The sequence below is a fragment of the Penicillium diatomitis genome (genome assembly GCF_028827545.1).
Source record: "Penicillium diatomitis strain IBT 30728 chromosome Unknown utg000004l_segment0_segment0, whole genome shotgun sequence".
Lineage (NCBI taxonomy): Eukaryota > Fungi > Ascomycota > Eurotiomycetes > Eurotiales > Aspergillaceae > Penicillium > Penicillium diatomitis.
Window position 1 is genome coordinate 4048940 of NW_026623176.1, and position 23759 is coordinate 4072698.

At 51.6% G+C, this 23759-nt stretch overlaps 11 protein-coding genes across 11 annotated transcripts; 4 read left to right on the top strand and 7 right to left on the bottom strand.

The window, feature by feature from the left end:
• Positions 1-478: 478 nt before the first annotated feature.
• On the bottom strand, positions 479-2836 carry N7539_004527 (putative AAA family ATPase/60S ribosome export protein Rix7; the record flags this gene model as incomplete). Its single annotated transcript, XM_056934129.1, has 3 exons — positions 479-2389; positions 2472-2717; positions 2780-2836. 3 exons carry the CDS (start codon positions 2834-2836, stop codon positions 479-481), a joined length of 2214 nt encoding a protein of 737 aa, XP_056791670.1.
• A 248-nt stretch (positions 2837-3084) lies between these two features.
• N7539_004528 (ESCRT-III subunit protein VPS20) lies at positions 3085-3936 on the top strand (the record flags this gene model as incomplete). The annotated part of the gene is made up of 3 exons (XM_056934130.1): positions 3085-3128; positions 3312-3675; positions 3724-3936. 3 exons carry the CDS (start codon positions 3085-3087, stop codon positions 3934-3936), a joined length of 621 nt encoding a protein of 206 aa, XP_056791671.1.
• Positions 3937-4147: 211 nt separating this feature from the next.
• N7539_004529 (PITH domain-containing protein) lies at positions 4148-5005 on the bottom strand (the record flags this gene model as incomplete). The annotated part of the gene is made up of 3 exons (XM_056934131.1): positions 4148-4568; positions 4691-4802; positions 4864-5005. The coding sequence occupies 3 exons, from the start codon at positions 5003-5005 to the stop codon at positions 4148-4150; spliced, it is 675 nt and encodes a 224-aa protein (XP_056791672.1).
• Positions 5006-5872: 867 nt separating this feature from the next.
• On the bottom strand, positions 5873-8018 carry N7539_004530 (putative ATP dependent RNA helicase; the record flags this gene model as incomplete). Its single annotated transcript, XM_056934132.1, has 3 exons — positions 5873-6004; positions 6080-7738; positions 7794-8018. The coding sequence occupies 3 exons, from the start codon at positions 8016-8018 to the stop codon at positions 5873-5875; spliced, it is 2016 nt and encodes a 671-aa protein (XP_056791673.1).
• A 404-nt stretch (positions 8019-8422) lies between these two features.
• On the top strand, positions 8423-9942 carry N7539_004531 (CUE domain-containing protein; the record flags this gene model as incomplete). Its single annotated transcript, XM_056934133.1, has 4 exons — positions 8423-8443; positions 8499-8829; positions 8898-9506; positions 9563-9942. 4 exons carry the CDS (start codon positions 8423-8425, stop codon positions 9940-9942), a joined length of 1341 nt encoding a protein of 446 aa, XP_056791674.1.
• Positions 9943-10398: 456 nt separating this feature from the next.
• Positions 10399-10947, bottom strand: N7539_004532 (mitotic-spindle organizing protein 1; the record flags this gene model as incomplete). The annotated part of the gene is made up of 3 exons (XM_056934134.1): positions 10399-10479; positions 10587-10706; positions 10867-10947. The coding sequence occupies 3 exons, from the start codon at positions 10945-10947 to the stop codon at positions 10399-10401; spliced, it is 282 nt and encodes a 93-aa protein (XP_056791675.1).
• Positions 10948-12251: 1304 nt separating this feature from the next.
• N7539_004533 (uncharacterized protein) lies at positions 12252-12474 on the bottom strand (the record flags this gene model as incomplete). Its single annotated transcript, XM_056934135.1, has 2 exons — positions 12252-12427; positions 12456-12474. The coding sequence occupies 2 exons, from the start codon at positions 12472-12474 to the stop codon at positions 12252-12254; spliced, it is 195 nt and encodes a 64-aa protein (XP_056791676.1).
• A 1005-nt stretch (positions 12475-13479) lies between these two features.
• N7539_004534 (PP2C family serine/threonine-protein phosphatase) lies at positions 13480-15674 on the top strand (the record flags this gene model as incomplete). Its single annotated transcript, XM_056934136.1, has 7 exons — positions 13480-13515; positions 13940-14261; positions 14426-14499; positions 14572-14656; positions 14720-14926; positions 15011-15298; positions 15340-15674. 7 exons carry the CDS (start codon positions 13480-13482, stop codon positions 15672-15674), a joined length of 1347 nt encoding a protein of 448 aa, XP_056791677.1.
• A 73-nt stretch (positions 15675-15747) lies between these two features.
• Positions 15748-15948, bottom strand: N7539_004535 (uncharacterized protein; the record flags this gene model as incomplete). Its single annotated transcript, XM_056934137.1, has 1 exon — positions 15748-15948. One exon carries the CDS (start codon positions 15946-15948, stop codon positions 15748-15750), a length of 201 nt encoding a protein of 66 aa, XP_056791678.1.
• A 2317-nt stretch (positions 15949-18265) lies between these two features.
• On the top strand, positions 18266-20198 carry N7539_004536 (choline-phosphate cytidylyltransferase; the record flags this gene model as incomplete). The annotated part of the gene is made up of 4 exons (XM_056934138.1): positions 18266-18864; positions 19088-19438; positions 19522-19927; positions 20067-20198. The coding sequence occupies 4 exons, from the start codon at positions 18266-18268 to the stop codon at positions 20196-20198; spliced, it is 1488 nt and encodes a 495-aa protein (XP_056791679.1).
• A 1145-nt stretch (positions 20199-21343) lies between these two features.
• Positions 21344-22906, bottom strand: N7539_004537 (DMT family transporter; the record flags this gene model as incomplete). The annotated part of the gene is made up of 2 exons (XM_056934139.1): positions 21344-22318; positions 22409-22906. 2 exons carry the CDS (start codon positions 22904-22906, stop codon positions 21344-21346), a joined length of 1473 nt encoding a protein of 490 aa, XP_056791680.1.
• Between the last annotated feature and the right edge of the window lie 853 nt (positions 22907-23759).

The following is a 23759-nucleotide window of genomic DNA, read 5'->3' on the forward strand; positions in this document are numbered from 1 at the left end:
TGTGGGATGAGAAGGTAAGACAAGGTACGACAGTTGAGATTGGCGCTTTGCTGCTGGATGTCGAGGGGTTCAAATTAGGGGATGTGCTGAGTTCTAGGTATACGCTCGGGTGTTGGTTGCGTGTTCGCGGCGGCAAAGTAGTGCGGCTATCTTTTGTTTTTGGCAAGGAGGGGAGGGGGTAGGGAGCTTCTTGCTTTTGGGGATTTGTATATTTCGGAAAAGAGGAAAAGGTATAAGAAAAAGATGACTGTGGGGTTTGATTGTCACGTCATTTGATCTCCCTATCAAGCTTTGGTATTTTTGCTTATCCTTGTGTACATCGGGGTGGATTGCATGCATGCTGAAGCTTCGTCTTGTCACTGTGTTAAGATGGGTATATGTACAGCTGTGTCTCTCGACTCAAGGTATACTGCTTCACGCTATACTGGAATGTTGTGCTGGTGTCTTAGATGATGATGGCCTATGCAGACTGTATATCTCAAGGAGCTCCACTACCCCAGTCCCTCCGCAGACGCTCATATTTCTTCATATCCGTCACACTAGGACGAATAAACGCCTTGGCGGCAACAAAGTCCTCCAGGTGAATAGTATCGCGACGCTTGATCGCCGAGTAACCCGCCCGACGGAGTAAGCTGCCCAGATCCGCACCACTGTATCCCTCACACTCCTCTGCGAGTCGGCGCATGTCCTCGGTGAATTCGATGGGCAACTTGCGCACCAGTGTCTGGAGGATTTCCACGCGTTCGAGCGGCGAGGGCAGATTGACGAACAGGAGTGTCTCCAGACGACCGGGTCGAAGCATCGCCGGATCGATAATATCGGGCCGGTTGGTCGCGGCAATCACGTAGATGCCCTGGCGACTGCTACCGAGGCCGTCCAGCTCGGTGAGAAGGGTATTGACGACGCGGGCGGAGGCCTCGGACAGGGTGTCGTCACGACGAGGTACGAGGGCATCCAGCTCGTCGAAGAAAATGACACAGGGGATTGATGAGCGCGCGCGAACAAATACTTGGCGAACGGCCCGTTCCGACTCTCCGACGAATTTGTTGAGCAGCTCGGGTCCCTTGACGCTGATGAAGTTGGCGCGCGACTCGTTGGCCACGGCCTTGGCCAGAAGTGTCTTACCACAACCTGGTGGTCCCCAGAGGAGCACGCCTGTAGGCGCGGTGATACCCACCTTAGCATAAACATCAGGGTTCTTGATCGGTTCCACGATGGCAGTTGATAGTTCTTCGCGAATGCCGCCCAGGGCACCAATGTCTGCCCAGGTCGTGTCGGGTATGGTGGCAAAGCCTTCACGCTTGGATGAGGGCTGGATCTTGGGCAGCGCAGTGAAAAAGTCGGCGTTGGAGACGAACACCGTTTCTGTCTCGTCGCCAATTGGATTCTCCTTGGCATGAGAGATGAGACGGCGCAATTCCCGAACCTTGGGGCTGAGAATGTCCTCGGCCTCATCTGTCTCGATTTCCATTTCCATGTCGTCGCCACTGTTCGATTTGAGAATATCAAGGTATCTCTTGATAGCGGCCGCACCGGCCGTCGAGACAAGATCGTTCAGATCCGCACCAACAAACCCAGGTGTACGCTTGGCGAGCGTTTTGAAATCAAGATCGTCTGCTAATCTCAGCTTGCGAGTCAATGCTCGCAGAATCTGCTCTCGCACGGGCTCCGAAGGCACAGTCATGTTGATTTCCTTGTCAAAGCGTCCACCTCGACGCAGAGCAGCATCCAAGCTGTCGGGCCGGTTGGTTGCCGCGAGAACAATGACGGGCTTGCCATCCGTCTTTTCGAGCGCGATCTCGTCCATACATGTCAGGAGCTGAGCCACAATTCGCTTCTCCATCTCCCTTTGCGCACTCTCACGCTTGGGTGTAATCGCATCGATCTCGTCGATGAAAATCAGGCAAGGCGCAAGACGCTTGGCTTCTTCGAAATGCTCACGCAAAGCCTTTTCAGATTCACCGGACATGCCAGAGACGATTGAAGGGGCGGAAATGGCAATAAAAGGTACACCAAGTTCTGCCGCGAACGCATTGGCAATCATGGTCTTACCGCAACCAGGCGGTCCATGGAGCAGAACACCTCGCGGGGGCTGCACGTTCGATGACAGATATACTTGTGGCCGTGTCATTGGCAAAATAACCAAGTCGCCCAGTTCCTGAATGACTTCGTCTAGGCCACCCAAGTCGGCGAGACTGACATGGGTTGGTGGTGACCGATCAACCGCAGCATCGGCCTTGCGCCGCTTCGAGGCCGACTCGCTCCCATGTTGCCGACGCTTAGAAGACTTGGAGGTGGTCGTGGACTCGGCTTTGGGCGTAGCTGTCGTTTTGGAAGCTGTTGTCGTTGTCCACGCGCCAACAATACTTTGATTCACGCCATTGGGCTCCTGCAATAGCGGAGGCGAAATCAGTCAAACTGCGGCGGAATTTGGAATGCCTGTGCTGCAAAAACGCAAGAGAGACACATACCACGACCGGAGGCTCTTCCAATCCTTCGAAATCTCCCTCCACCGAGTCTTCCTCCTCGTCTCCAAATAAGTCGGCCTTGATGACTTCCAGGACCCGTTCAAGACTATCTTCCAACAGACGCTTGGGCTTCCTGTTCAAGCTGGAATTTGATCCTCGGATTCGGCCATAAATAACTGGGACCGTCAATCGGACTCGATCAACTCCGTCGGGCTCGTCATCGATAATTTTGCGCACAACCTGGTAGACCTGTTCTCGACTGTCAGCGCCGCCTCTCTCCAGATACATATTTTCGAAACACGAGCGCTGACCTCACGATCTAAACCTTGGCTGAGGGTCGGTCGACCCCCGCGATTTCTGGGCGCCATTGCAATTGCCTTGCGAAAAACGTTATCGCGATCGGTCTAAATTGCACAAAAAAAAAGCAGCAGAACTCGGGGCTACAGAAAGCGGACAACCGGGGTAAAATTACTCGTATCGTTTACGGTAATCTTCTTATCGGTATCGGAGCCTCGGAGGCGGTAGCGGGCGACTTTGCGTGCATGCGACCAGTCACGTCATCTGCCACCGATCTTGCTGGAGCATTAGATGCACCGTCAACATCGCAAGAGTTGCAATGGGGAATACGGGCAGTTCGCAAAAAGTCTCGTCGCAAGATCGGTGAGTATATGCTTTGTTTTCATAGCCGGGCTACTCTCATGCTTGTAACAATTCACGTCCAAAAACATGACACAACTCCACTGTCCGAGTGTTGCCCCTCACAAGACTCCAGATAACCCACTATTGCGATGACGCTGCTCCTGCTAGATTGGTGATGGACTGACATTGACCGCCACAAATTAGAGCAATCCTCGATCTGAAAATCCAGCGCGATAAGATATATCAGTATCAGAAACGGATCACGGCCCTCACAGATCGAGAAACAGAAATCGCTCGGGAATGCCTTGCACGCAATGACAAGCGTCGGGCGCTACTTGCGCTTCGGCGCAAGAAGTACCAGGAGACCCTCCTTTCCAAAACCGACAGCCAACTTGCGCAGTTGGAACAGTTGACGGGACAGGTTGAATTTGCACTGGTGCAAAAGGACGTGCTGTTTGGCCTGCAGCAAGGGACCAAGGTGCTGCAGGCGATCAATAAGGAGATCGGCGGGATTGAGGCTGTAGATCGGTTGATGGAGGAGACAGCAGAGGCTCGCGCCTATCAAGAGGTGAGAGATGTGGAAGTCTGCGTTTGACGCCCTAACGCTGACAAATAGTTCCAGGAGGTGAGCCAAATGCTCGAAGGCAGTTTATCCACCCAGGATGAGGAAGACGTTGAGGACGAACTGGAAGCACTTGAACGGGAGGTCGCAGGACCGGTGCAATTACCTGCTGTGCCCAGCGACCCTCTACCGGAGCGACCTCAACCACCAGTGGAGGTGCAAGAAGAGTCACAGGAGCCGACTCGAACCCCCGTCCTCGCGTCGTAAAGAGCGCTGCGCTCGAAAACATTTCAAGGAGGTCTTGACTCGGAGCAGGGAGAAAGTTCATTTCGTGGGTGAATTTGAGTATATAAAGCATGGCCTGGCGTTGTTGAAATATTCTTCTCGATTGCATATTGCTCATTATTCATAACCACAGCCAGTATCTTCAGGACATTCCACTTCTTCAATCGAATATTTCTATTCCAACTGTCCCTTCTCACTGGCCAGGCATTGTGCGAGCCCCGGAGTCGCTAATTCCCGGGATGGACACATGATCGCTGGGGTTGGCAGCTGCCTCGTAAAGGAAGCTGATCGGTTCGCGGTTCAAAGCCATGAATTGGCCCTTGAAGCCAACATATCCGACTTTGGTGACGTCTTCGTCACCGTCGCTCCAGTTCTCCTCGACGAAGACGGTAATGGATGTAGTAGTATTCCAGTGGGCGCGATTCAGTGGAAGCTCAAACACATCTTCGCCGGCAACAGGCTGTGGTACCTCGATGGTTTGTGTTGGAGAAAGATCTGACGCTGTTGAGAAGTCCAGATCATCACGATTCTTGAATAATTTGAGAGTCTTCGGCGCAGCAGGGGTGGGCGCAGTATAGATGAGAATAGAGTGTAGCTTGACTTGACCGGTGAACCTGTCGATGATTGATGAGTGTTAGGCTTTCTTGAGCACTTTTGATCGAGTGATGTTGACTTGAGGTGGAAATTTCAAATCACAGAGACTACAAAGATTGATTCTGCGGGCAGGACATCTTACGGGATGTGCATTAGAAGCTGCTCATCGGCGTCGCTCTCAAGCTCGGGTTGGTCGTTCAGTCGTTCGGCCCAGGTTTTCTTGAGAATAGCAGCGCCGCTCTTGGGTCTTGCCTCTACAATCTGTTAGTCACTGCACGAATCTACCACAACACTGAGAACTTCGGATTGACATACCATTCAGCGTGGTGACCGAGTCAAAATCAATCTGCGAATAGAGCAGCGACTGAAGCGCCGGAGTGATATCGTTGGAGTGATCATGTTCGTCATGGCAGTGGCCATGTCCGTCGCCTCCATGATGATGATGATGGCCGGACATACTGGGCAAAGGAACTTGAATGTGTCTATTCTTTCACATATGCTGTAGCGCGTGTAGTTGTGGTGAAAGGTGAGAGATGTAAAGAAGACCGAGGCATTGAGAGCCTTTCCCTCATTGGGTGCAATGGGTGCAATACAGTACAATCATACAATGCGAAATGCAAACAAAATTACAGTTCTGTTACACTTCAGGTTCCGCGCTCGGGTACTGCAACTCAGAGCGTCCACTGTCGGGAAGTGTGCTTTCAAGTTTGCACTTGAAGTACTGTTACTGTGGATGTACTATGTAGAGAACTAAATATACTTGAGTAGATACTATCATATTAGACGACCCGAGTTTTCCCATACAATGTTCTGCAGGTTTGACCTTTCGCAGATTTCAGCTGTGACCTGTACTACGACCCCAGGGATTAGGCTCTCCTCTAATGTTTGTGGGCCTTCTAATCTTCTACTGCGACCTGGCGTACACCGTACCGAATTGGAGTCCAGTGGCAGCTCTATGAACGAATGACTAATTGAATGTGGCCGCTGCCAGGCACCGTAGCTAATAGCGGCGTCGGCGTTACTCCGCGCCTGTGGCGCTGCAGGTGGGTTCCCCGCATATCATCAACACGAGTAGGAAGTTATGAATGCCTATGCGAGCGGTCAATGGCACGAACTACGAAGAGAGGCTATGGGCGAGCGGCTGGGGAAATGTACGAGGAGTGGTATTAGATGTTTTCAGCACATTGGGCGCCATGTAAGTCCCAGCTCTGGCTCGCTGGTTTTGATGGCATTTACCTCGAGTTTTTGAGAACTTTGTTTTGTCGTTGCTATTGAGTTTTTGTGCGACTAGAAAGCGATGATCTGCTCCAAAGGTCTCCACTTCTCAGGATACTCGATAGTATTCCGGGGCATATTCGAGGAGATAGCTCTTTTCGATCTTGGAAATGTCGCGAATGTACGTCTTGTCTCCGGTCTGCATGATTTCGTGAAAGATGACCCAATCCGCTTTGCGATTCTAATAAAAGATAATTAGTAACCCGAATTAGAAAGAACCGGCCACCGGCGGCCCTGATAAGCATGAAGCCCTTACAAACATTAATGAGCTCGGATGAGCATGAAGCGTCAGTCCACCGCTGACCGTCTTGAAGGTGCCGTCGGGTTGCATCTTCGCTGCATGTGCAAAGTAACCTGTAGTCAGACATCGTTGAATCTGCTCCGATGTCGTTGTTCTGCCAGCACCGCCGGGTCGCGATGAAAGGCTCTCATCAACTTGAATACCGAAGCGCTCCAAGTATCGTTTGAGCTGACCCCGAATACTGACGGCGCGCAGAAGGGCCCGGTAATTCAGCAGATTGTCGCGGCACCATTTGGAATCTTTCTTGCCCTTAGTGACGAAGCCTTGGTAAACATTCAGATAAGTGAGATGATCGCCTTCTTCAACGGCAAATTTGCGGCGGTGACTCTCAGCACCCTTTTTGTCACCATCGTGCTGCACCCACACAGTCCCCTGGAGACTGACCATGGCCGCAATGGAGAGCACCTCACTCAAACACTGGAAAGTGGGTGCAGCTAGAAGCACTTTCGCCATCATTGGGTCAACGGCAAGCTCGGCCATTCGTGTTCCCAATGGCTTGGTGAGTTTGGCGTAGTCGTCGACCGCCCCAAGGGAATATAAAAGTTCGAAGGCACGGATCACAAGCTCAGCCGGGGGCGACGTCAGAAAGTCAAAGCGGACAATGTTGTCAATACCTAGCGCTTTGAGCTGCATAACAATTGGAGCAAGGTTCGAACGCTGAATTTCCGGGATTGTGGCCTCGGGAAGCTGCTCGTACGTTTGTTGCGTGTACAACCGAAAGCACTTTCCGGGCTTAGTTCGACCGGCACGGCCAGCGCGTTGGGTGGCTGAGGCCTTGGATATAGGCACCGCCGTCAATGTTTCAATGCCAGTATTGGGATTGTAGGCTCGCAACTTGGCATAACCACAGTCAATCACATAAACGATACCGTCAATTGTGACTGATGCTTCCGCAATGTTGGTTGACACAATGACTTTTCGAGTATTCTCCGGCGCAGGCTCAAAGACATACATCTGCTGATCCGTAGTAAGACCAGCATAGAGTGGGAGAGTCAATAGCGACTGTGCCTTTGGATTGAGGTATGCGGCACGTTCAGTGATCAATTGGATAGCACGGTCGATCTCTTCACGGCCAGTCAAGAAAAGAAGTATGTCGCCTTCGGCTTCTTGAGTGTGAATATCAAAGACTGTTTTCGCTGCTCGTTCGACATAGTCTTCAGCAGGATTTTCCAGAAAAAGTGTATCGACCGGGTACATCCGTCCTTCCAGGCTGATGATTCTTCCCACCTGACCACCTCGTTCGGCTGGCTCAGCATCGGGCTTATACTCATCTGCGGCAAAAAATTGGAGGAAATCCTCTGCTTGTAAGGTCGCGCTGCTGATAATTATGCGCAGCTCTCGTCTTTTCTTCATGATTTTCTTGAGAATTCCGAGCAGAACATCGGTGCTTAGGGATCGTTCATGGGCCTCGTCAACCATGATCACAGAATACCGGGAGAGCAACGGATCAACCAGCGCCTCTCGTAGAAGCATTCCGTCTGTCAAGAATTTGATCCTCGTCGCGGCCGAGGTAACATCTTCGAACCGAATGGAGTATCCCACATCTTCGCCAATTTTGCAGCGCATCTCTTCTGCCACTCGCGTCGCAACAGTAGTGGCAGCCACCCGCCGAGGCTTGGAATTTGTTAATGTACTATACTTTAAGGAACGGGGTGATCGGGATACTCACTTGCGTAATAGCAATAGCCTTGCCATTTTCACACCAGCCGCCTTGGTCAAGGTATTGTGGGAGTTGTGTTGTTTTTCCACTACCAGTCTGACCAACGACAATCGTGACCTGGTAAGTCTCTACCAGATATAATAGGCTTTGCTTGTGTCGGGCAATTGGCAATAAGGTTGTGGGCTTATATAGTGCAGGAATAAACCCACTGGAAAGTTCCAGTTCGGAAGCCATTTGAAGCGGACCAGTCTAGCGAAAGACGTGGGGGTTATGTAACTGAAAAGAATCTGAGGTCGTTCTTTCCTTATGTGAGAGTGTCTAACTCAGGGTAGTTGAAGCCTTATGCAACATTGTTGCATCATCCTGTGCAACGGGTAGAAAAAACAGCAACCCTTTCGTCTCGATGCTATACAAGTGATAGACCGCGGCAACTTTAATTATTCCAGGCCCGGCAGGATGTGTCTATCAAAAGTGACCCGCCCATCACGTGCGACCCCACGTCACTTGTAGGAGCTTCCCCAATCAATTTACATCTGCTTCGCCTCCTTTACTGTTGTTGGTCGCAGGCAACACTTTTTCAACAATATTTCTGAAGACACCTCTCTCTTCCTACTTCGAGTCTGAGAGAGATCGCAAATATGGCAGAAGAAAACAAAAGTGTGAGTGTCCATCTAATACCCTGCGGCTTTTTCTTCCGGAAACTCACTATCACAGCCCCCTCCGAGCAAGCCCTCAGCGGCGATTGTTCCCACGAGCCCTCGCGCGGAATCGCCAACCACCGCGCGGCCTTTGGATTTTGACGATGAACCCCAAGAATCTGGTGTTGTCACGAGTGGTACCAATGCTTCCTCAGGGCAACAGGCTTCGCAGACCACGACCGAGACGCCCCCAGCTGCCCCGCCAAAGCCTCCAAGACCCTTGAGTCCCCGTGAACAGTCACTGAACACCTTGAAGGAAGCTTTTCCCTCAATCGACCCTGCAGTTGTCAAGGCAGTTCTCACTGCTAGTAATTGGAATGTCGAACGCGCATTCAATGCACTGCTCGGTACGTTTTCACTTGTTCCTGAACTCGGCTGGAAACTTGAAGCTAATCATGGTCTGTTCCCTCTACAGGAATGACCGACCCCGCTGCCCAAGAAGAAATGGTCCCTCCTCCAAAGCCGCCTCGTCCCCAGCGCGTACCCACCTCTACTACTCAGCGACAATTAGAAGACGATGAGCGATATGCGCGCCAACTAGCTGAGCACTACAATACCCCAGGCGACGGCCGGCGCCGTCCAGCCCCTGGGTGGGAAAATGATCCACGATATCGCCAGCCCCGGGGTAGTGAGGACTCGAATGATAAGGATTACAGCTTTTTCGACGGTACGGTTCGCTACTTTCCTGTCATGATTTTGGAGAAGCGCAAACATGGACTGACTTCAATATCTTTCACAGACGACCTCCCCGTGATCCGCGAGAATTTCAAGAAAGGCTTTATGGAAACGCAGACCAAAGTTAATGCATGGTTTGGTAACTTGAAGAAGCAACTGAATGGCGAGGATGACGAGGAAGAAGAGCACGCCCGAGCCAGTCAACGATACGAGCAGCAAACGTCGACATTCGGGCGGCCGCGTCGTAGTGGCGAGCTAGGTCGTCGCAGTGGGGACCGCGAACGCTACGATGCGGATCCGCAGTTGTTGAGCGACGATTTTTCCGCGCTGGAATTAAGGGATGGTGAAGGTACGTTACCGTCATGCGCTATGTTTGTGTTCGATCATCGCTTACACGATCACTAGCTCCTCCCGCGCGTCCTCCACGCCCCGGTGGCGCAAATTTGAACAAAGCTCCCTCGCCTTCTTCAGGAAGGAGAGTATCATTCCAAGAGGGCCCGGCCACCGAGATTGATAACTTGTACGATGCGTCCGCCCCTATTAAACGTAATCCCACTCCCAGTGGTAAGCCGAGCAAGTGGCAGCCCTTGGCCACCGTCGAGCCATCGCCAGTCGCTGAGAATGATCCATTCAGTCTCGGAGACAGTGATGATGAGAAGGACGTCAAAGCTAAGGAGCAGACCACCGTCTCGGAGAGCGATCAGATCAAGAAGGCCACGGCCGAGGCCATGTCCGGCGAGATCGGATCCGCAGCGGACAATCAGAAGAAGGACTCATCGAAGTAGAGTGGTTGGCGAAGGTGGACATGCGTCCGTTTGCTTTTTTTACTCTCAATCTGTCGTATTATCCAATTTTTGTACGGGTCCGATGTCGCGCCCTGTAATTCCCCCTTTTGTTGATTTTTTATTATTTTTCATGAAGCCGATGTTTTCTTCTGTGTCCGTTTCGATGAGTATAACCGTCTTCTACGGAGGAACTGGGTCGCTGGGTTTGACGTGGTTTAGTCATGTGCATGTGCATGAGCACGAATCTCACACTGTACCGACGGGAAGAAAATGGATCGTAAGGGACATAGTTGCACCAGACAATGTACCGAAAGTAGCGTAAGGGCAGAAGGACAACTCAAATAACGCCGCAAAACTCCGATTTCAAGATCCGACACCTCGTTGAAAGTAGCCGATTTCTTTCGGCGTGAAAGACCCGCACCGAGAACTCGCTGTGCATCTGGCATCAATCATCCCTCAATCCGCCGTAGCAGGAGCAGGCGCATGCGAAAACCGTTTATTGTTGGCAGCCTCTTTTCGAAGATCCTTGATCACAGTCTGTTGCATAAAAGTCAGTAAGAGAATGCTCGAATATGTGCCCCTTGCGATAGTCATTGCCTGGGTGCAGGCGCGAGGACCCTCTCAAGGGTCCGGTAGACGCGTACCGCAAGTGCATCGGGGTTGACCCCATTCTCAATCAGCGACACGCATAGCGATAGCTCTGTGCGGTCTAGATTTGTGTTCTGTGGATGAGCCATGTCGATGATTAGCTTGAGATTCAAGGACTATGAGTTTAAGGTCATGTCATGTCCCAATTCATTTTCCAAGGTGGAGCTCGAGCTCTTGAGGTGAAAGGGCTGCGAGTGCAAGCACTGCAGACAAGAAAAAGAAAGGTGGACGGTGGACATCATCCTAGCTGACTGGAAGAAAGGGTCAACTACATACAAGCAGATCGGAAATTTCCTGGAGAATATCAATGACTTCGCGGGCGGCTTGGCGCTTGTCGACGGGGTCTTGTGGTGGCATTTTCTAGATTGAAAGTTTGGCGTCTTGTGGCTGTAGGGGGACGCGATGCGCTTGAAACGGCGGCCTTGAGCGAAATCGCTAAATATGAGGTTGAGCTGAGTCTTTCCTGGCAATCGTTCGTGATTGAACAACAGGCGTAGATTGCGCAGTGTCTAGAGCTTCAGCACTTACATTTGGAGGGAACTTGACTGATCGTTGAATGGGTAGATTTGATGTCGTTAGTTAGTAGTCGGATGCCTCAATGGATGTGTTTTGGGGTGGGGTCAAAGTTCCATGTCTGGCTCGGCGGGTCCTGAAAGTGTACACTCTTGCCTGCTGCCTGCTCTTCTTAGCGGGCTCAGGCCCTGGGGGTACCTCGATGATACCTGCCCTCTAGGTCCTCGCGTCAAAGAGAGTACCACTACCAGCCTACCAGGCAGTAGGTACTGTAACCTCCGCCTGTCAAGCTCGAAAGGACTACTACTTGTACTGTTATCGCCCGGTATATGTGCCAGGAGTCAAAGTTATGTTTCCTCTCTTCAGCATCTGCCTGCTTCTTTTCAGTCTGTGGCGTTGATTCATGTACGGCCATCGCGTAGATCTCCTCAGCGAGTGTTTTACAATTATTCAGAGAAGAGAGGCACGGAAATCGACATTTGACATCTGAGGTCACCGAGCGAGCAACAAGTCCTACGTCTCCGCTAGAACAGCAAAGCCACAACAACGAAGAAAGGATCCTTAGCGTTTCGAGGCAGGCGTCGAGGCATCAACATGTATTCACGAGTATCCTGATTATCATCCCGTCTGGCATCTACCGTATTATCTAACAATAGACTCGACCCAACAATCCCAAAGTGTCGGGTTTTGTCAAGTCGAGAAGCGTTTCCGATCGGAGCTCACCCCGCCCAGACCAGAATTTGGCACGTGCCATGCCTACAATTTCGGCATGCAATGTTGAATATTACTTCTAGTCTTCCAGGCATCTCGGCGAGAGATCTGGAGGCGTCTCGGAGATCCGTATCACTTTGAAAAGCACAGACTCTCGTCTGAAGCCAAGGGAGACTGTTGTAATACACACGACGTGACTCAAGAGCAGCATATTAGCAAAGTTGGTTTTCATTCCTACACCGACTTCGACCCTGCAGATTGGGGGAGAGATAAAACTCTACCACGAAAAGGCTGTTTCGAAGCTCACTAACTTACAACCAGAAACTAGCTAGTAGCCAGCCAGCCTCGGATGGTCTACTCTTTTAAGGGCCCATGCGTGACGATCTGGCCCAACAGGGGGAATTCAATACACACTGTATTGAAAAGTGGTGTTACGCTTAATCTGATTGTACGATCAAAGTTCGCTCCGGGTTCTTGGCTGCTGTGTTATACAGTCGAGGGTGGACCAAATTCTTCCCTTGAATGTGGTTGAGGATATAGAAGCCGGCGATACTGGTGAATGAGCGATAACTTGAATTGAGCATGGCAGGATCCTGCTCATGTACGACGACATCTATACTAACTTATTACTTAGTACTTACCAAGGTTGGACCGAAGCATTGAAAACTTCCATTGCCACACTCCACGGGCCACATCGGCAGTGGCTGGAGTCCTTCACAACAAGGAACTTGGCGTGCCTGTCTCAATTGACGGCCGTTCGAGTTGAGTCAGTCCTTCCGAGTAATTGAACAGGGATGTCAAGCCACCTGGGACTGGGGTATGGGCCGATATAAGCAAGTAGAGCAAGTGACGCGTGACAGACGTATCCCTATTCAACACCGGGCTGGGGTCGACTGTATACTGTATAGAGCCTCTTGGTTCTATCACCACGTACAGTATACTGCGTAATAGTATAGTATATGAAGTCCTGCGGATGTCACACCTGATCGCCGCCCTCTCGAGAGACAGAAGTAGAATGACCTGCGGTGCACGTGTCGCAGATAGACATTGCTCGTATTGCAAGGTGACAACTGGAGACAAGCCTGAAGCCACAGTACTCCTACGATAGCAGCGGCTGACAGTTTATGCAGCATAAGAAAGTAAGTTATAGCTGGACCCAAGTCACGTGACTCCGCGCAAGCTCAAGCTGAGGCGCTGAGCTGTAATCACCGTATTGTAAGTGCTATACACTATACAGGTACTTTAAGATACCGGGATTACACCAGATGACCACAAGAGAAATCTCTGCCTAGCTGCGCTTGTTCAACATTGGACTGGAATCGAATCCCACACACTGAATACCATCTCCAAGTTGGTGAAGCTTTCTCCTCGAAATAGATACTTCTCAATACTCTTGCTCTTGACTGTCCGTTCCACCGACTCTCTCTCTCCTACAACCATCTCCCTTGGTAAACGAGCCCTAACAACATCGTCATTGATTCCCCACTTTTTGGCTGGCGACTTATCGCGGGACCCAAGGACAGACGAGAGAGACGCGCTGAAAGACCTGCATTTGCACCTCACCTGATCTTCCCTTCCCCTTCACTCCTTCTGCCATTCATCTTCGGTTTTCTGACCTCCCGTCTCCCTTGACCTTTCTTGTCCTTTTATTCAATCCGTGCCATTATGGGTCAGACCTTGTCGGAGCCGGTGGTCGAGAAGGTGAGTTCCCGAATTTCCCAGTTTGTTCCGCTTGTTCTGCCCCTCCCCACACTGCGATGTGACGCCCAGTGGCCCGGAGAGATCCATTCCCATTCGGCCTCGGTCAAGACAGCGACGTTGGAATGACACTTCATGACTGCTGCGCATGAGCTTCGACTCTAGAAGACCTTCGTTAGGGAATCACCCAGGCATGAGTGTCGTGCCAGCTTCGTCTTCTCCTGCACCGGCCCATGCGGGGGTGGTGCTGACCATGGAGGGGGTTCACGAGCCGACGGATGAAAAGGAGGCTGTTTGGACTGTGCGGCATCCACAACACGTGTTCTCGTCTCCGATGAAGAGCCTGGTCTCTGACTCACCATGATTCTGCAATTTGTCTATTATCCTTCTATGATACTGACGTTCTGGGGTTGTGCGACCTTCTTAGACCTCGTCCGAGGGTGGAGATGACTGCTGTATCTATGGTGTTTCCGCCATGCAGGGCTGGCGTATCAGCATGGAAGACGCACACGCGGCCATTCTAGATCTCCACGCCAAATATAACGGCCCTAGCGATCGCGAACCGACCGACCCTGCCCAGCGTATGGCCTTCTTCGGCGTTTACGATGGTCACGGTGGCGATAAAGTTGCGCTCTTCACTGGAGAGAACCTCCACAAGATCGTCTCCAAGCAGGAGTCATTCCTCAAGGGTGACATTGAGCAGGCTCTGAAGGACGGTTTCCTGGCGACTGACCGCGCAATTCTGGAAGGTTCGTGACTCCTTCTGGCGGGAAAGCTGCAATACAAAGAAAATCGTCAGACATGGTGTGCATCTGGCGGCCTTGAAACCATGTGGAATGCCAGGACATTGCAAAAAAAGAAGAAAAAAAACTTGGATGCAAGGTTTGTACTGACGCCGATGCCTTTTCTCCAGATCCGAAGTATGAGGAAGAAGTGTCCGGTTGCACGGCCTCAACTGCGATCATCTCGAAACACAAGATCTGGGTGGTAGGTGGAAAATTTGCGGAGAAGATCCTTGGAACGGAAAAACAATGAACATGATCTTGACCGATTGAATAGGCCAATGCTGGTGACTCGCGATCGGTCCTCGGAGTCAAGGGCCGCGCCAAGCCTTTGTCGTTTGACCACAAGCCGCAGAACGAAGGTAAGGGCTCACTCAGGATGCCCACAAGTCCTCCATACTTGCGTTGCTGACATGAACTTCCAGGCGAGAAGGCGCGTATTAACGCTGCCGGTGGTTTCGTCGACTTTGGCCGTGTGAATGGCAACCTTGCCCTGTCTCGTGCCATTGGAGACTTTGAGTTCAAGAAGAGCCCTGAGTTGTCTCCTGAACAGCAGATCGTCACTGCTTTCCCCGATGTTACTGTACACGATGTTACTGATGACGATGAATTCCTTGTGATCGCCTGCGACGGTACGTTTCCTCCCTTCTCACTAGTGAGCTTTCACTATTTTTCCCATGACTTTTGATATTCACACAAGTTCCCCCGTGTTCTAGGTATCTGGGACTGCCAGTCTTCCCAAGCTGTCGTGGAATTTGTGCGCCGAGGAATTGCCGCCAAGCAGGATCTGTACCGAATTTGTGAGAACATGATGGACAACTGCCTGGCTTCCAACAGCGAGACCGGTGGCGTTGGCTGTGACAACATGACCATGACTGTCATCGGCCTGCTCAACGGCCAGACCAAGGAGGAGTGGTACAACAAGATCGCAGAGCGAGTTGCGAATGGAGACGGGCCTTGTGCTCCGCCCGAGTACGGCAAGTCTCACGAGGAACCCGAAGGAAGTCCTTCTTCGTCGTGCTGACGGTCAATTCTTGTCGATTAGCCGAGTTCCGCGGTCCTGGAATCCGGAATCAGTTTGAGGATCAAACCGATGATTATGAGTTGGAAATGGAGCGTTCGCGGGCTTTTAGCGTGCGTCAGGGTCGAATCATTCTTTTGGGAGACGGTACTGAGATTATCTCGGACCAGAACGAGGAGGAGCTGTTCAATCAGACAGAAGATCAGGACCTTACCAACCAGATCCATCCGACCAATTCACGAAGCGACCGGGAAGCCACACCCGGCCCCCAGGGTCAGCAAGATGAAGGCAGCGGAACCGTTCAAATATCCGAATCTCCAGCCGCTACCGAGGAGCAGGAGAAGAAACACATTGCGTGATCCCTCAAATGATGCCTCCCCTCCCCCCTCCTCGACTATTGACTCTCTTCCTGGAAACCTTCTACGCCTTTTGTTATTCTGGTCTCTGCTTCTTCAGTGCACACGTCCGCGCACACGTCCGCGCACACACCCTCCTCCCGTTTATCGTCTCGGCCTGATCCTCCTCCTTTCGCACCGTCGCATTCCTCGAATCCCTGTCTCTCTCTTCCTCGTGCTTGCGGCGTCCAGTGCGGTCTTCCTCGGACTGTTCCATGTCTCCGCCTTCCTCCGACATACTCTGCTTTGCTATGGTTTGCCCTGATTTGACGATCAGTTGTTGTATCTCGCCTTGTCCTCCTCCCCTCCTCTTTTATTTACTGTGCGGCCTTTTCGCTTTTGAAGAGGATCCGTCCTACCAGTCTAGGCCCAAGCGCGCATATGAATCTCTTGATGGGCTTCAAAGACGAGAGTGAGCGCAATCGCTCAACAGCTGATTCTTCAAGTGGCAGCATGGGAAAGAAGTCGGACAACAAGTGGTCTGTGAAGGACTTTGGGCGGGATTTCCGAGCATGATTCGTAGGGGGTACTTGGGAAGTGTATGGAAATATTGAGGGTGTGTCCCACAATGTCGGGAGCGATGGCGGGCATCCCCTTCACGAGCTTTGGAATTTCTTTTCTTTGATTCACATGTTATGCCCATACGAGATACCGCAGAAACTGCCCTGCTATTGACGAACTCATTTACATCCTGACTCCCTTTTCCACGTCGCATTTGATTGGTGGTATAGCATGACCTATGCCCTACTGGATGCGAAGCGACCGTGTTTCCCGCAGACTCTTCTTTAGGTAATGGGTCTTTGATTTACGTGGTCTTGCTATCTGACACTTGGTGGCCAGCGCCCGTTCTTCTCCTTCCGTTGAGACCTTCTGGAACCCTTGCGGGGTGATGGCTGTGCCTAATAATATCTAGTCTCCGGGCCGATGCTCGATCAATGTTCGGATATGAGTTTTAAAAGTCCAGTTCAGGGTGAGAGGCGTACTCTAAACTGCACTCGATGGAAACCCAATCTGCGATCCAGGCTTCCAGTCCAGACAGCACTTGTGACTCTTACCGCAAGGTAAATGCTTGCGTCTGGGTATCATCTAACAGAATATCGTTGATGATTCTTGTGTGATTCAGACCATCCTGAGGTATTTTGCTGATGCCCGAGTCACCTGCTGGATGACTTCAACGTATGTATTACCTCAAGTATTCAGTACTGCGCTCAGCACTGGCGTGCAGGTATGTATTCAAAACGAACCTATGCACCATTCCACCGCATCCTCTCAATCGGTCCTCATGTCCCTGAAGAGATCGGATGTCAATAGGCTACAAAAAGATTGAGCACAATGATGAGAGCCAGTCTCCAAGTCAGCCCGTCTTTCAAAGCCAAGATGAACAATAGTAGAAATTAGGCTAATGGTAGTGAGTGTTACCAGTCAGTGTTACAGTCTGTTCCAACTTCCTAGTTGGAGATCGATCAATGCGCCACTTATACTGCAGGCCAAGCTTTGTCCTCGCAAGCCGAGGGATCTCGTTTGCAGTTGATGTCATCAAAACCGGTTTCGCATACTTCCACGCATACGACGGGGGCCCTCAATCGCGGCCGCAGGGTAAACCTTAGTTTCAAACCAGGACTTCGAGGTGACACTTTTAGGCAGACATCCTTATGGACATTGCTGGTAACTTAGGGCTTGGACGTTGCCTCTTCTGATTTCTGGTTGTCAATGTCGTATAGTGTTTTGGTTGGTCGAGCAGTGTTCTCATGTTATGTACATTACGCTTCTTTCTCTCTTATCTTGCGAGTTGCATGTTTGCATGTCAGCAGCTACGTGTTTAGCGCAGTATGCATGTGGCTTAAAATCGTAGTTCGAGGCGGCAGATGACGAGGACTTACGGTATTGTTATCGTGTTCTCATCAACATGCGTTCTATCGGGCTTCAAATTATGATTCTGTGTCTATTGTCAGATCCAGAGCCTACCTTATATATATGATAGCTGAGTATCAGAATGGCAATTGTATTGTAGCGATTGTACTATCTGTATATCGTCTAGTTGTACAGTGCAGCTCTTCGACTCGGTGCCGACTAACGGTTGATGCAATCTACACTCTTCGACCAATTGCTTTATCTGCGTGATGGACAAAAACTCAGATTAAAGTGTAAGACAATGTCCGCCCCTGTCCCAAATCAAAAGGTACCTCGCTAGAAGAGCTCGCTTTAGGAACCAAAGCACCTCTCAGCCACGAGCCACGAGCCACGAGCCACGACGTGCTCTCAAGCCGAGCGGCTGCTCTCCGCTCAGTCCGCTCAGTCCGCTCAGGTGGTGGCCGTTTCAGCTCCCGGCCCGCCCCAGAGATTATTATTAACTGCGGTGATTCCCAGGGGATCTCATCTCCAGCCTTTTGTGGAATCTCTCTCCTCCTGAACACCCCCCAGGCTCAACCCTTTTCCATCCCTCCCATCTGGCCCGCATTGAGGTGTCTCATCTCCGATCCGTTGTCGTTGGTCTCGCGTCTTGAAATTCCATCAACAAGACTCCCTTTCCATTTCTTCAGCACACACATTCCATCATGACCACCTCCACATCACCCTCCGGCAAGCGCAAACGCAGCGGCTCGCTTTTGCCCGCCACGGCGGCGGCGGTGGCAGCAGCAGCAGCAGCACCTGTCCCAGCAGCAGAGCTTCAACCATCCTCGCGCGACGCGTCCAGCGAGGACGGTGAAGACTCCACTGGACCGGCCACTGCCGCCATTGCTCGACACAAGAACCAAAACAGCCTCAATCACACCACTACCGAGTCGGATCCACCATCGAAACGCGCCCGGAAGAGTGCCGGAACTGCCAACGCGACCGGTACCTCCAATGGAACCGATATCCAACGTGAAGATCCCGGTGAACCTTCCGAGACTACCGTCGCCAGCAGTGACGTCGAGAGTCGACCCCGGAGTCGGCCCGGCTTGCACATCAAGCTGCCTAATGGCGGAGAGGAAGAGGAGGAGGAGGAGGAGGAGGAGGAGGAGGAGGAGGAGGAGGAGGAGGATGCTCGGACAATGCTGCCGCCGCAGCGTGGAGGCTTACAAGATCCGGTCGGATATAAGACAAACCCCCCGCCTGAGGGTCGGGCGGTGCGAGTCTACGCGGATGGAGTCTTTGACTTGTTCCACCTTGGGTACGTTTACATCTGGAATTGCTTGTCGGAGTGGAAGGGAGTTCTTGAGCGATGGATTTGCCCCGTACAATGTGCGAGAGCGGTTCTGGCACTCCCTTGACCCCGGAGAGAACGAAAGTTACACTTTGTCACCAGTGAGGAATTGGATTGGCGGAATGATGAATGCGACGCGCAAACATTGATTGGTGTCACACCGCTAACCTGACAATTATCCTGCGTTTAGCCACATGAGACAGCTCGAGCAAGCGAAAAAGGCCTTCCCAGATGTGTATTTGATCGTGGGCGTCACCGGTGATGAAGAGACACACAAGCGCAAGGGGTTAACTGTCCTCAGCGGTGCAGAGCGCGCCGAGACGATTCGGCATTGCAAGTGGGTCGATGAGGTGATCCCCAATTGCCCATGGATCGTGACTCCGGAGTTTCTCTCCGAGCACCAGATCGACTATGTTGCCCATGACGATCTACCTTACGAGGCCGCCGAGGGCGACGACATCTACGCGCCCATCAAGGCCCAGGGCAAGTTCCTGGTCACTCAGCGCACGGAAGGTGTGAGCACAACCGGCATCATCACTCGGTAAGAAAATCGGCCCTTGGTTGAGCGTTGTGCCCTGAATCGTCGTTGCAGTGACAGGCTCTAATACTCGATTCTTCTTCCAGCATTGTTCGCGACTATGACCAGTACATTTCCCGACAATTCAAGCGTGGCGCATCGCGCCAGGAATTGAACGTCTCATGGTTGAAGAAGAACGAGCTCGAAATTAAACGTCATGTTGCAGAGATCCGAGACAACATCCGAAGCAACTGGACCATGACTGGCCAGGAGCTTGGACGTGAGTTGCGTCAAATTTGGCAGAACAGCCGACCCGGAAGTCCTGCGCCTTCTGCACGCAACAGCGTGGATTACACCACTGCCCGTGGACCGCTGGCCAGCCCAACGGGTGGGAACAAGAGTCATCTGTCTCGCGTAGAGGCGCTGACTCGACCTGACAGTCCTGGTGTGGGTCGGAATGAGGACTTTGCGACGGGCTATAGTCTGGGATTGATTGGAGGTGTGCGAGCATGGGTGAGTCTTGACCTACATGAGTTCTCCCACGGCGCTCGCATTTCGTGAACATGTGGAGTTTGGGCAACGTCCTCTTCCTGTAAAATTTTTTTGTTCTGAAACTCCGAAAGCTAACACGTCCCCCTTTCCTTTGAATCAGATGGCCCGTAGTCGCCTCTCCCTCGCAGAGACCCCTAGCCACCCTCACTCGCCAACGGACGAAGACGAGTCGGAGCAAAATGGATTTGATGAGAATGATATTCGTGGCCGCAAGACGGCGATGGCTGAATAAGGAATTTGCAGGCGTCCACAGCACTGCTGCCTGCAGAAATAATCACACCAGAAAAAAAAAGACCAGCCACTCATCACTGTTATGTATTCCTTACTTCTTGTTCTGATACAATTCCTTTCCATTACTATCCTTCTTGTCACTACTTCACTCTTTTTTTCATCTCCGAGTTGGCCAGATCTACCAAGCTGGTCGCGCAGATTTAATGAGCAAGATAGGAAGCAAAACTCGACGGTGGGAGAGATGAGGGATGGAAAAGGAAGGCATACGATCACCAGAAACACGTTGGGAAAGTCGTCTCCTCGGAAAGCACAGCCCTGGGTTCGGAATTTTTCCCTTTGTTTCTTTCGAATTTCATCTCTCTATCCACACTACGTGTTTTGTATCGCGTGCCATGTTTGAGAGAGGATTATGCGGTCCCCATGATGACAAATTGCATGACATTAGCAGAAGCTATACACCTATTCGCACCACCTACCTATGATCTATCTTGATCCCGACCTTGCTTCGTCTTCGTCTTTTTCCTTCCTTTCCAATGCTATTCCCACTTCGCCTGGCCATCCGTTTGGTCTCGAAACTCCCTGTGGTATTATGTTACTTTGGCGCTGCCGCCACAGTGCCTCGTGGTGAATTGTCCGTGCTTATGCTTTGTGCTTTCTTTTCTGCCCTCTTCTTGTACGGAGCTCATTACCTTCTCTTCTTGTCTTATTGCTTGATTCAGATTATTCGGAGGACTGGATACTCGAGTATAGAAGAAATCTATGATGCACGGCCGGTTGATCTATAGGTTAGACGTTTTTTGTTCCGGTCGATCTGATCTGTGCTTCGATCAAACGGTAAATGGATGAGACGTCCGCTTGAGCGCTGGTCGGGGGGTACCAAATCTCCCGTAAGTGCCGATCTATTGGACTTGTCGATTGACGCTGTGTATGGATGCGCTCGTGCTAAGATGTTGCTTTTGCTGGGTGTAGAGTTGGGTGTGTAGTGTAATAGTGCGTTCTGATATTGTGCTCTGCATGTCTGTAGTCTGTACGTGGTATATACCACACTGTACGAGTTTGGTATGTTTCACTCGAGCATCCGATCTTTATTTCTATACGTCTATCTTATATCTGTCGAAACGAATCTCCAATTTTTCAATTCCCAGATTAACACTCTACACGCCCGCTCTCCTCGACACCCGAAGACCCCTGCTCCTGCCCGACTACCTCTGCCGCCTCTCCTTCGCCATCCTCTTTCGGCACAGCACGAGGCCCCTCCTGCGCAACAGCCACATAAACCGCACACGCCAGGATCAGCACCGACCCAGCCCAGCTCACCGGCGCCATCGTCACCCCCCACACCACCTTATCATAGAACACGGCGAACAACATCTGCGTATACACCATGTTCGTCGCCTTGTTCCCCTGTCTCGCCTTGACGCCCTGGGCTTGCACACTCCTCGGGGCCACGTAGCTCAGCCCTGCGGTTAATAGGAACTGCAGCAGGAAGCCGCACACACCGAGTCCGGTGAGTAGGATCCATTCTGTGGGCGTGGACGGGAGACGGAACGGCACGCCGGGAACGAGCAGCATGGCGGCGAGCGAGATGATGGTCGTGACGCTGGAGAAGTAGGTTACTGAGACGAGGGGGTGGGCACGTCGTCCGATGACGCGGATGGTGGTGTATGCGCCTGATGCGCCGAGAACACCGGCGAAGGCGACGATTGTGGCGAGGATGTGGTGGAAGGAGTCTGTGTCGTTGGGGGTTTCGGTTCCGTCGTCCGCGGGGGTAGTGCTGTGGGGTTTACCGGGGCGGGATGAGAATGGGCGGGCGATGAGGACGACGCCGATGAGGGAGACCAGGGCCGCGAATTGTTGTCGTCCGGAAAAGGTTTCTCCGGGGATGAGGAGTGAACACGCGTAGCAGGTGAGGATTGGCGCCAGGAAGGTGATCACAGTGGCTTCGGAGAGAGGGAGATACTGGACGGAGTAGTAGAGACCGTAGACTCCCAGAAAGCCGAAGGTGGCTCGGAGAAGGAGCAGTTTCCGCACCGGTCGAATGCCAAACGGTGCGGGTACTTGGGCATACCACATGTAGAGGTAGCTGGCGACGGCGGTGATGGACATGCGGGCGAAGAGGACCTATCAAAATTGGATCAGCCGAGGCTCAAGGGTGAAACGTGGATGTCGATATTCAAGTGACAAGACCAGCTGCGCTCGAGTTTTTCATACCTGGAATGGATGCATCGAACTGTGAATCTCCAGAATCTGCGTCATCACATTCATACTGGCGCCAAACATCTGAGCCAACAAGACCAGGAACATGCCCATATTCCTCAACCAGAAGATTCGTAATGATGCGCGCCATGCTTTTCTCGGCCGCGCTCTCTCCGCAGCCAGATCCCGATCGTCTGTGTCGGCAGTATCGTCGATGGGTCGCGGTTCATACCGCACAAGATGATCGGGGGTCTCGTCAGGATCATCGCGGTAGGGCTGATGAGGGGCCGGCACTGATAATGGAGATGCTTGTCGAAGAGGCGCATCGGGGTGATCTGCTTCGTCGGAATATCGCAGCTCATGACCACCTTCGGAGGAGTGTTTGGAGGGTGAGAGAAGTGGCTGGTTTTCGTCGGTCAAAGGTCGGGAGTCGCAGGCGAGTGACGATTGCCCTCTTTTCGACTTGTCTTGGGGAGGAAATCCAGAGGATGGTTTCGAGTCTGGCGGGGACATGGTGGGATGAATATAGAGTCCGCCTCGAGAACTTGAGGTTTCCGGTGGGAAGAAAGTAAAGTGCTATGTACGGGACATGAAAGAATGAAATGATAAGTTGTCTTCTGTGCCCCTGCTCTGGACAGTAAGAATCATTTTTTTTTTTCGAGAAAAAGAAAGACAGCGATTCTCAAAATTTGGAGAAACGAGACGGTGCGCATGACTTTTCCGTTCGGTTGGTTCCGTGCGGAGGAAGTGGGGAGGCCGCAAGTGGAGTCTCCAAAAGGTACTGAAGTACCCGAGAGCGCGGAGACAGATATCGAGGTAGATGAATTCGGGTGCAAGAAACAGCGGGTGAGGATGACCGGGATAGATCGAAGTCATAGACTGGAGACGCGACCTGGATTGTCTTTGAGAACTAGCCACCATAGTCCAACAAAAAGACAAGGAGAATCATTATTGAATCTGCTCTCGCAATATACAGACCCTATCCATTTCAACACAACCCGATCTCGGAGACCAGCACGCCACTAGCCAGTAGTTGCAGAAACTCCCGACATCTTCGAGGTAAGAAAGATTCGCATCTGTATCCATACTTAATACCCTATATCCTTCTTTGACATCCATTACGCTATGATAGCGGCAGCATATAAGTTACAAATACGAATTTCGGCTCGGACTAGCTCGTAACTTTTTTTTAGAGACGAGTGACTTTGCAAAGTGCAACAATTGAATACAAGCGGAAAAAGGCTCAATATGTAGATATACAAGTCTGTATAAAATCTAATGAATGATTGACTCATGAATCTTGTTACAGACTGCAACATGGTTTGTGAACACACACCTCGCTGTCAAGGGATCTCATCCGTCGCGA